At 34.0% G+C, this 12,350-nt stretch overlaps 1 protein-coding gene across 2 annotated transcripts; it reads right to left on the reverse strand.

The window, feature by feature from the left end:
* Window positions 1-311: 311 nt before the first annotated feature.
* Window positions 312-11,228, reverse strand: LOC115952593 (protein TRANSPARENT TESTA 9-like). Of its 2 annotated transcripts, none has more exons than XM_031069766.1 (20): window positions 10,994-11,228; window positions 9,786-9,837; window positions 9,606-9,682; window positions 9,381-9,514; window positions 9,041-9,137; window positions 8,814-8,871; window positions 7,996-8,104; window positions 7,765-7,885; window positions 7,471-7,660; window positions 7,042-7,382; window positions 6,157-6,248; window positions 5,977-6,032; window positions 5,566-5,628; window positions 5,228-5,377; window positions 4,201-4,291; window positions 3,871-3,945; window positions 3,709-3,758; window positions 2,465-2,621; window positions 2,228-2,394; window positions 312-907 (listed from the first exon to the last, which is right to left on the reverse strand). In XM_031069766.1, the coding sequence occupies exons 1-20, from the start codon at window positions 11,044-11,046 to the stop codon at window positions 626-628; spliced, it is 2,415 nt and encodes an 804-aa protein (XP_030925626.1). In that variant the 5' UTR covers window positions 11,047-11,228; the 3' UTR covers window positions 312-625. The 2 variants fall into 2 exon arrangements, with proteins under 2 accessions (XP_030925626.1, XP_030925625.1); XM_031069765.1 differs by having other exon boundaries at window positions 4,201-4,306; window positions 10,994-11,227.
* Between the last annotated feature and the right edge of the window lie 1,122 nt (window positions 11,229-12,350).

Below are 12,350 nucleotides of genomic sequence, written 5' to 3' on the forward strand. Positions count from 1 at the left end.
GTGAATCCTACTAATTACAAAGTATCTAATAATTTTCCTTGTAGACAAGTCTGCAACTAGGCCTGACATTTCCTGAGACCCAACCCATATCAACATTAACCTCAACCCAATCTGAGGGAGGAGGCTCCTAAAAATCCTTGCGCCCCACATCCGCTCTCACCTCTTCCTCGTGTGTTTTCAAGGGTCGGGTCAAAGGGTCCACACTCCTTTTCAAACAAAACCGTATTTCTTGTTTTGACAATCCTTCACAAATCACAGCTGCAAATAAGGTTAATTAGGACTCAAAACATACCTTCACCGAGCAACTCACAAGGTAGATTTACTAGCATGTTTACTCATTTCAGGTCTCAATACTTTATAAAGCACACAAAATAAGTATAAGACACCTTTTTGGTTTCCCTTCTGCTAGAAAGTTACTTGGACATATTTCTATTATCTCTGTATCTTACATTGAAATCGACTACTACATGCTTAAAAATATAACACAAAATAATGGACAGTGTCTTTATGGAGCTACTAATGCATTTGATGACAGAAACCACTACTGTGCAGAGCCGTCCTATCTATGTCACAAAAACAAAATAACAAAACTGTAAGCTAAGCTACAACACCTCGTATGTGAGCTTCACTCATCTTCAACATCTGATAAATTTCCAAGATAATCATCCTGAAGTAGTGGAGCAAGTATGCTTTCCACAAAGGATCTTTGTTTACTAGTTTCCTCGAGTATCAACAACCGAGCTGCCTCACAAGCTTTTGCAGTGGGAAAACCTAGTGTCCATTTCCCATCTGCAACATGATTGGACATCTTCAAGTGGTTGCTTCTAGCTTTACTTGTATTGAATTTTGGGTCAAACTCTCTGATTCGGAGATGCAACCATGAAGGATGGTCGTTGTCTATCTTCGGCTGTATTAAGTGACAAAAATGTTACATCAGAATGTATTATCAAACATAGGGATCTAGCGCAGACACGCACGCGTGCGCACGCACTCACACACACACACACACACACACACACATTTATAAAAGAGAATCATGAGTTTGTAGAACCCCCTTACATCTTTGGCTAAACTCCTCACTAAGCCTTTTCCTCAATAAGAGATAAAATTGAAAGAAAACATGCAGCAAAAAAATTGCAAATTGTTTATGATAAAGGGAAAAGTGAACACGCTGTAATTACAGAAAGACCATTGATGCCACTTCATAGCTCAAATCAATAATGGGAATACAAATTATACAACCAGGATATCCCTGCCAACCAAGACTGTCAACCCATGTGAGCACCCGAGCACCAAATCCAGGAAAGATAGTCAAACCCCATTAAAATCAGTGATCACACCACCAAGATCATGGATATAATGAGAGCGGTTATGCCCGTTACTTAAGAACCATTACTACCACGATGGAGGATGTCTAAAAACAAAGAAGCTTCCCATAGCAATATAACAACAGCTGTATATAAAGGACTCCAATCAAATACAGGAATGAGACAATCAGTGAATAGTTTCCTTCCTTGATCATATTTTCTAACTTATGCATCAGCGGGCCAATGCCACACCAATACCACTCCAACTTTCTCTCATTATTGGCAGGTATCTTCTGGATCAATCCATCATATAAACAACTGCATGAACTGTTTAAATCTGTCATACCTACAGTCACATCTCATTAGTCCTGCATTATTATCTTCAGAAGTGAGCACAACTACAATGCATTGCCCTAACCTAATCATTCCCATTCCTTTTCAATTGATATTGTCATGATAAAATAAACATGCAAATGTGTGATAACTAACAACGCAAAATTTCTTGACTCTCAGATTTATTGACACCTGTTAAGTACAATACATGGTTTTTCTTTTTGCCTCCCTCCTCCCCCTCCTTTTCAATCTAACCCTTCATAGTTCATTGAACAGCGGATACATAAGGTAATTGCAAAATTCTGCTGTAAACCATCTATATTTTATTTTTTCGGGCAAAAGTCAATGTGTAAAAATTGAATGCTGGCATTGCAAAGCACAAGAGAATCAAGCACTCCAGCTGTAAACCTACTTGATATAATTTAGAATTTAAAGAAGAAGAAAAAAAACAAGCATCTCCAAATGCGGCCCAAGAAAGGCCAAAGTTGATAATTGTAAACATCTTTACTTAAATCAATTTAATCATGTGGTCAGACCATCAACAACACTCTGAATGTTGACCAAAGTCTATCAGTATTGGGACTTACACTCAAGCCAGCCAATGGAGCAATAGCAATAACAACTCCTCGTTGACTGCGGAAGGGATGTTTCTCTGTGAGAAGCAATTTTCCAGTTGTTTCCCTTGCCACTGGAATCAGGTAGATATCCCTGATTCCTGCATTGGAAAATGCTATTCTGCAAGGGATTCCAGAGCCTGAAAAAGTTGTATGGAGTTAGAGCATAGTTAGACAGCTAACTGAATTTTTTCTGGAATGATGCCCCACCTAAAGAAACATCCGATCCAAAGCTTGCAGATGGGGTATCCGAAGCATGACCTCTTCCAGAATCAGCAGTTGGACCATTCGGCATGTTCAGCACAGGTTTTTCAAGCAAGCTTCCTTTGAAAATAACAGCCTTAAGCTGAAGATGGAGAATGAAAACCTATAACACAAAATTATTATAAGATATACAATAGCCCAGAAAACTTAAATAACGAATGAACAGTGCCCAGTGGTATATAACATATAACATATTACAACTTTACAACAGAAAACAGGTTCTTCCAAAGTATGAGCTTGGGTTCAACCGGCAAACTAGATATGCAATCACAAAGACAGAAGCAGATGTTTGTAACAGAGAAAGATTATTCAAATGAAATCAGACAAACATATCAGCATGAATTTATGTACAAGAAAATAATTTTTAGGTTCAAAAATTATAACCTAAATTGATACAACCTAAGACAATCTCTAACAAGGAATATGTTAGCTGTAGAGATAAAGCTATAGACAACATGAATAGAAAAAGACAACACACAATGTGCTTAGGCAAGTATTCAGTCAAAGTACATCAATAATATTTAATTGACATTTCTAAACTCTCTTCGTCTACAGAACATGTCAATATAATCTATACACTAAGAACACTACAATTTCAACATTTCTGCCAGGTTGGACACCATCTGCACACCAAACCCACCCACATAGTATTCATTCTGCTCCAAGTTGAGTTAGACAATTTGTAGCCATACTGAAAACTGACCCATATTGGCATCCACATTAAATAGCTTAGAACCCTAATTATACTGAGAAGGCATCCTTTAAACAAAACTAAATGTTGCAGAAAAAAATAAAACCTAGATTTCATTGATTGCCCAATGTATAAATTGCTTAAATGACAAACATCAATACAATACAACACACCCAATAATATAGGTAGTTGAGACTCAAGCTAACATCTGTAGTGAAGAAGGCAAAAAAAGTTCAATTATTAGATTTCAGCCAATAGAAACCAAAAGGTAGTGTCTACTCTCTTTTTTGATGATGAAAAAGGTTGTATCTCTCTCTCTCTCTCTCTCTCTCAATACATCTATATGCTAAACTAACAGGGCTATTAAAAGACAAAATGAGCTCAAATCCCATTATAACAGGCTAATCAGAGTCATTCACCTCTAGCATATTGAATTCAAAAAAATATAATAAAATGTGTTCAACAAAATAAATTTTTAATAAGATTTAATTTTAAAGACCTTCACAGCTTCTACCATCCTTTGCCAAGCAGAAACAGTAGTGGCATCACCTGCAATACGTAAATAATATTTGTTTACTCCAAAAAAGAACAATGTCTTATAAGAGGAAGAAACTCAAATAATTACAACAATTAATTTCAATTAATATAAAAGGTACAATACCATCAGTATCTTGTTGGCAGACAGCAATCTCTAACGCAAAAAAGGGATCTTTAAATTGGGATGATTCCTCAAGAGCTGTATCCAACATTAATATATATAAAATCAATCACATAAACTTTTTTTTTTTTTAAAGAAATCAATCACATATATTTTAAAAAAATATTCCCCTTCTTTTTTACTATGGTCTAACTTTGGTGACACCAAGCAGCAGGGCTAACTACAACAATCTCCTGAAGGGGCACAATTTGCTCAAACCCTTAAGAGTTGATGCCCTACTGCCTCCTAAGGAAAGATTCAGCTCCTAAATGAAGGAAATAAAATCATAAATACCTGTTTTACAGCTTAGCCATTCATTTCTGAGAGTATCCGGGATATAATCAAACCAGCATCCATCAAGTTCTTTACGAAGGCGTTCACGAGACTGCTCATATGAAGTCTGTCAATGAAAACTAAAAAATATAGAACTTTAGATAGTTTGAGACACTAAAATCATGTGATTTGCATGAAAAATATCAATGCAAAAGAATGTGGCAATGTTCTCTATTTATTTCAGCATGTGACAAACTCCCATGATTGATAACCAAATGCAAGATGAGTCCTGAGTCCTGAGTACTGAGTCCTAAATCTGAAGATTATACAATAACAACAAACAAAGCCTTAGTCCCAAAATTTTGGAAAAAACAACTATGGATCCTCAACAAGTTAGTTAGGGTTGGCCATATATATTGTTTTCCTCCATTCTACTCTATTTATAGTCATACTCTTTGTTACTCCCTTAATTGCCATGTCCTTTTTTATTACTTCTACTAATTTTGGTCTTCCTCTACCTTTTTTGGTTCCCTCAACTTGGATCAACTCGCTCTTTCTTACTAGTGAATTAGTCAATCTCTTTTGAACATGACCAAACCATCTTAAGTAACTCTCCCTCATCTTTTCATCTATATAGGGGGCTATCCCTATCTTTAAGCGAATTTTCTCATTTCAAACCCTATCTTTCCATATATTTCCACTTATCCATCTTAACATTCTCATTTCAGCTACACTCATTTTATAAATATGTTTCTTTTTAATCACCTAAAGCATAGTTGAGCATATAGCAATCTTATCAAATTATTATGTAAATATGAATTACATTTTAAGTGTCTTGAGTTAAAGGAATATGACAATCATACGAGTAGAAACTAAGCAAATCATGAAGACAGGGTGAGTTTCAGAAAACCCATCACTCTATCAAAGTTTCAAAAGAAAAAGTACTTCAAATATCACAACCAGGAAAAACAAAGAAACTTACAAGTTGCAGTCAATTAAAAATAAATTTTTATTAACATAATGTATACCAGATCAGATAAATTCTTACATTGAATAGGTGAAAGTTAAGATCATTCACCGTCTTCCCTTGAGAAATCTGAGAAATCAGTAGCTTCCGCAAGAACCACCCTGTATGCCATTGTATTAGTACAGACAACGGTGGTTGGCTTGCTAAAATCTTCAACAATGCATTTAAAATCTGTAAAATAAAAGAAAATGTAAATTCATAATGAAATTGAAAGCCATACTGAACCAGGACATTCCAGGTTACCATTAAGAGTTTAATCAACATCAGCTAGTTGAAACCCCCAAAAAGTAATAAAATGAAATGCATTCCTAATATAAAATTAAAACAATAACACAACAATTATTAAATCAAACATATACCTGGGGCATAAATTTCACAAAAAGACTTCCATCCACTACTTGTGAAGCTGACAAGTCATGATTCTGTAGATGAATATGCCAATACTGTTAAAGAAAAATATCAAAGGATTCTGGGTCTAAATCATCTCAAAAGCACATAGAATTGTTAAAAATGGAGGCTAATTCTACAACTTTTTCAGGTAAGCACATATAGAACAGAGAATGGTTAGTTAAGAAATATATTTTATATTTCCTATAACTGGAAGTATTTCCTCATGGCTAATAAGAGCAGGACAACAAGACCAGTGTAGCGGACAATGAGAAAAGTGGTAGTAAATCCCATCATTATTGATGATAAAGAAACCTTGATTCAGGTACATGTTTAGATTAAAATAAAATTGATCCACCCAGTAATACAGTATTGATACTTACCACTATATCCTGAATTCTGCTTAACCCAATCATTGAAGCTAGCAAATAATCAAGATCTGCACATACACAGAACACACATATGAAACAAACAAACAAACAAACAAATGAACAGCACAAAGATGAAAAAGTAAAAGAGAGAAAGCCAAATACACTACACATTCCAAAGTAATAAATGGATACCTTTACTTTCTGCTAAAATGAGCAATAAAAATAGAGATGCTAGCAGCAGACTGTGATTATTGTCGGCAAAAATATGTGCAAGTACCCCACCCCTGCAACAGTTAAAACTTTCATAAATAATATAAATATACATGGTAGTTCTCACCATTCCTACAATAAGGAAAACAAACTTAGCATGAAAGGCTCTTCATCCAGATGTCAAACATAGCCCATGATGCTATTTGCCACAGATGTCAAACTCAATTACCTGAGTAGCTTAAAAGTCTCCCTAAACTAACACCAAAATAATACAATGGAAGATATGGGCCACAGAAGTGGGAGGAATTATTCACACACAAAAAAAGTGGTCATACAGCAACTAACTTGCTATGCTCAACACTTAACATTGCATTGCTCTCAAGAGCTTTGCAATCAGAGATAAGTATGACCTTGATATCACTGCATTGCTCTCTAGATGAACTTTACCATCATCCTTTAGTTAAATATTTTGGAAAGGAAATCAGCATACAAATAAAATCAGCAAACCTCCATGACAAAACTATTATTCTACCTTTTGGGTGGAAAAAAGTTTAGCACTTGCAATGAATTATCTTCCAAAGTAACTAATGATGGAATCATGCTAAGATTCAAATTTTGAACAGCAACCATAACCTATATGTCAGAGACATTCATCCTATTTTGAGAAATAATCAATTAATTTCATCGATTTTTATTTCCTACAATATTAGTTAAATATTATTCATCCAAGAGTATCACAGGAATAAAATAAGGAAAGAACAGGGGAAAAAATGAAACAGTGAAATAAGGGTGTTCTCTTTTAAAAGTTCCAAAGAATATGAGCTTGATTACTTGAATGTAAAAGATCAGTTTTCATCACGGACCCACCTTTCTACACAGTCATCATTCTGAAGGCCACTTATCAATTGAGAATTAGATGATAAGTACTCTGCCAAATGCCCAAACAAATTGTTGCTTTTGATGTTTTCTGCTCCTTCAGACTCGGGACCAGAGCGTACCCTCTTTTCCATATCATTCAAATGGTCTAGAAATGAACTAGCATTACAAACGCCATCAACTGTGTCCCCTTTCATAGCATCTCCCACACTTAAGGTCATATAAGGATATAGAATAATACCAGCCACAGCATTTACCATGCTTTTTCCATCGACAACTTGAAGAAGACGAGAAACTATGTACAGAGAAGTGACTGATGATATATTTGACCCCTAGAGAAAATACAAAAAATAGTGTTGAATGAACACATCATACATAAAAATCATACGGAGAGAAAGAGTTAAGGGGAAGATATCTCACATCATTCTGCCTTAACTGCAGTAATGGAAGCAATGTAGGAAAAACAAGCAAGCTGAAAAGATTTTGTGAGATTAATCTATTCAAACGATACTCGCCGACACTTAGTATGTCTTTCAAGTAGTAAATATCATCTACAATTTTATCAGTTTCTAGAACTAGTTCATTTCTCCTCTCACGAGTGGATGTTTCCCTGCATAAATGACAAGCAATTTTTTTTCCTTAAATAGATATTTAAACATGCCAAACTATAATTTACCAAACGACTAGATTTCTCTTAAAATTTGAGAAACATACTCTTTAGAATGTAGAAGGGTGTCTAGATGAACGCATTGCTCCTTCAATCTACAAACCAAGTCTGAGAAGTAATTGGAGACTGGAGGAGTTGTTATAAATTGATAGACCATATCATCGCTCACTGCATAATCAAAATGATATTGTTGCAAGATATCACAAATGTATCTTATATCCAATATTTGGCATATATCTTCTACTTGGAGAAGATGGAAAAAGATAATGACACAATACCATTGTATATGTTGAGAGTTAATGCACGTACAGCCGTCTGAATCATCTTTTCCCCATGCCGAGCAAACTTAAGAGCTTCATTATACAGGGGAAATGAGACTACAGCATCCTGCAATTGGAGAGACATGATTCCAAAATAAATGAAGGGAAAAAAGAAAAGAAAAGAAAAACCAAACCAAATACATATAAAGAGAGCAATGGCATTTGAGGCATGCATGCAAGAACAGTGACAGACACATACAAATATAATTCAGACTCCTGATCAAATAATTGTGATACTGTATAATTCAGTTCTCATGTCAAAACCTGTACTTCTTCTTTGAGTTAATTCAACAGAGAAACCGCAAACATGTGGAGGTAGAACATGCCAATTTATTATTGAATGTGGTGATTTTCATCCTCCCATAAATTAGGGGAAAAAAAGTTAACCTGGCCTAAAAGATAATAATTAAGCATAATGTGCCTTTAACCTATGAATGGCATCATGTGCCTCTAAAGAAAAAAGGTAATGAATGTCTGCGCAAGAAATAGAAATGGGGAACACATGGCACACCACTAAGTTCATGTTCTAGCCTAACAAACTTTACCCAACATGGCCTCAAACCAAAGTCTTTCTTTTTTTTTTCTAGACTTGAAATTATAATAATCAAATGCCTTAATCCCTATAATTGCATTTTCTCATCCATCACAAAACCATATTTAGGATAAGATTTAACATACAACCTTTCATGCCAAAATGCATATGCCATGGCCTTAGTAGGCAAATGATACATAACCGTAATTACAGTATATCTAACAAAGCATGAGCTTTAACATACCCCATGAACCTTCACAAGAAGGCAAAGTGTGTCTCTGTTTATTTTGCTGCTCACTGCCCTGATTCAAGAAAGAACCAACAAGGTCAGGAAAGTAGTGAAGAAAAGTTAACATTCCTTGTTCAACAATTTGAAACAAATTACCACAGCAAAAAAGGGATTAAATGTAAAGCAGCTCGAGTATTTTACCAAAATTCAGTTAGAGCGAGAGAGAGAGAGAGGATTAAAACCTTAAAAATGATACATAATATGGAGCTAGATCTCCCACATCAAATTCGTACTGATGTTCTATGATGCTGTTAATGTAATCATTGCTTAAACAGTAATCTGCATCATGCAACCACAAAATGCATCACAAATTTGTATTAGCAGTAGTCATAGGACAAGCCAACATAAACATTTGATAAGAGAAGAAAAGGGGAATAAAAGCTTCAGGCTCATTGTTTACAAAGGAAAAAAAAAAGCCTTTCAGCCTGATCATAGCTTTGATAATCCTCCTCTCAAAAGCCCAAATCCATGATTATGGACAGGAAAAAAAAGGAGAGATAAGGATAGAACCTAAGGTCTTACATATCGCATGCTCACTATCCATATTTTGAATCATTATGCTTAGGTACTGTAGTAATGGTGCCTCGATCCTTGCATTTTTGCCAATTTTTAGCACACGAACAAATTCGGCTAAAACTTGGTATTCCATGAAACATCTGCAATATTTTAAAAGTAGCTATTACAACATTGTCGAGATACTCAGAACCATAACCTCGTAGAGAAAGCTGAATCATTATTAATTCATACTCGAATATCATCGGATCTTGTCTATCGCCATATGTGACTATCTCAACTATAGACTGCAGTAAATCTATTACCAATTCCTGGATTGAACAGATCGAGTGAAGACAAGTTAATACAAAAAAAGAATTTTCGCATGTTATATCATATTATCAAATGAAATTATCAAAAATTCAACTGAATTACCCTGTTATGCTTATGTACAACTTTGATCCCCCGCAGTTCATTGATTACATATCTATATCCACAACAAGATCAAACAAGCTCTTAGTAATAGTACCCAAAAACAACAACGACAACGACAATCATTAAAAAAAGGATTTTACTAATGTGTGCCCTTAGGGCACACATTAATTTCCATTTTTAGAAATAATTTTCTCGAGAATTGAAAAAGTAATGACAGCTTTTTCAATTACCGAGAAAATGTTTCCAAAAATAAAAAGCTTAATGTGTGCCCTTAGGGCACACATTAACCGGACCCTTAAAAAAATAATAACATTGAAAATAAACTTCTTTACCAAGTGAAATTTCTTTCTTAAAAAATGCAAACTAACCTAAAGTGATATCAATACATCATAGACCTTTTCTTGAAGCTTTTAAAAGCCCTAAACTAAACCACTTAAATGAATCATACTCGATGCCCAAACATAAATAATTGGCTACAATACAAAACTCAACCTCTAAGTTTCTTCAAAATTCATTTCAATTCTCTAACTTCGCTTTCGCCCATTTCAGTCTTCTAAGTTTCAAATTTATTCAATCAAAGCCTTACCACAACATTTGTTACAATTTTTTGAAAAAAAAAAAAAAAAATTGGAAAATATTTTTCAATCATTAATTGAATTTTTTTTAATTTAGAAATTTGGAAAATTAACCATAACATATAACAAAAGTTGATGTAAAAACCTTAATTGAATAAACTTAAAAATAGAGGACTGAAATGAATTTTGGTGAAACATAGCCAGTGGATTTTGCATTTTTGCCTAAATAGTTAACCATTCTATTTCTTCCTTGATATCGACTTAGAGTGGATTCCAGTTAGTTCAATTGGTAAAACCTTTTATCATCAAATAAGTGATCTGAGTTTCAATCATCAACTATACCAAAAACTAATTGGTATCTTGATATGATGATAAAAAGCTCTTATCAGTCAGGTGCAGAAGTCATAAGTTAGAAATCTAATGCTAATTTGGTTATTCACGCAGAAAATACTATTTAGTACATTGATAATTAAGCTGATCATGGTTCTAAAGCTTAAATTTTCTAATAAAACCTAATTAGTTTCGGAATCAATTAGTTCAATCGTAAATCTATTGCATGTGATGTGAATGGAATTTCTAGGAGATTAAAATTCATAGCACGAAACGAAAATTTGAAAACTATTAGGAACTTACTTGAAGTGTTGGAGCGAAAAGCGATCGATGGATCGCCAGAGAGAGCGCCACATGGTGAGGTATCTCGATGGCAGATCTGGCTGTGGGATAAGCACTAAAACGCAGAAGAAGAAATGTTGGAGAAGTGAGAATTTGGGGGAAAAGGAGTGTGCGTGTGTGTGGGACTGGGGGGTTTTGGTTTGTACACGTTTGGTTTGGCCGTTTGTTGGTGGTGGTGGTTTTGCTTTGTTGAATTGAAATCTGGCAACCAACTTTCAACGTTTTGGGGTTTTCTTTTTCTTTTTTTAATATTTTAGTTTTTAGGCGGTTGATAGAGAAGTTTTTTCTCTTCTTTTCTTTTTTGGTGAGAAACAATTGATAGAGAAGCAACTGAAGGAAAAGAGTCAGTACGAGTTGAAAATTGAAAAGTAAAAAATAGTGAAGAGTTTGACTTCATATGTGTTTGGAGTCTAGACTTTAACCACAAAAAAAAATGACAGTGTAGGTAGCTTGGTGCATTGAATTCGAGACGGGTTGGATTAATATTAATGAGATGACTTCAACATTAATGAGATAAAAATGAAATGTAAACAGAAAATATATATATATAAAAAGAAATAAGTATAAACAATTAAAGATAGTAATAAAATTTTGTCTCTTGCAGCCTAGGAATCAAAAATATATATTATAACTATGAAATATATATAATCAAAAATTACAATATTATATGAATAAATAAGTAAAGTATATGTTAGATAAAATATGTATTATCCATTTGGGGCGGGACAAGGTAGGTTAAGTCAGGATAAAGTGAGGAAAACCTATCCTACCTCATCACCTTTTCGAGATGAAAAAACCAAAACAAGACAAGGCGAGTCATGGTGAGTAAAGTTTTTGTCATCCCTAAAATCAAACCCAAATTTTTTGCCATTTTAAAGTGTAGACTTTATATGTCTTAACAATTTAACCCCTTCACCCATATATATTTTTCCTAAAATCATTAACAAATCAACCTATAGATTGAAGGAAAATTTTTATTAGAACCCATAAAACACAAACATCATTGTTCGACTTTTGGGTCTTCATAGGTTGGGTTGGAGAATTTTTTCAAACCAACCTATCACTTATGTAGAAACCAACCCATTGGATTGAGTGGGTTTGTGCGTACATGTTTGATGTATTGTAAAAAATTTGAGTTTTTTTCATTACTTATTTAAACACATTTTTTAAAAGAATATTACAACTTGTATAATATGGTTAAATTATATTCCAAATTCTCAAATTCATCAAAACTAATTCTTAAAATACCAAAATTAACCAAACTTAGATATTAAAATAAGGCAATAAATTAAATTTATATACATGGTGTATTGGGTTG

The sequence above is a fragment of the Quercus lobata genome, chromosome 7 (genome assembly GCF_001633185.2).
Source record: "Quercus lobata isolate SW786 chromosome 7, ValleyOak3.0 Primary Assembly, whole genome shotgun sequence".
NCBI lineage: Eukaryota > Viridiplantae > Streptophyta > Magnoliopsida > Fagales > Fagaceae > Quercus > Quercus lobata.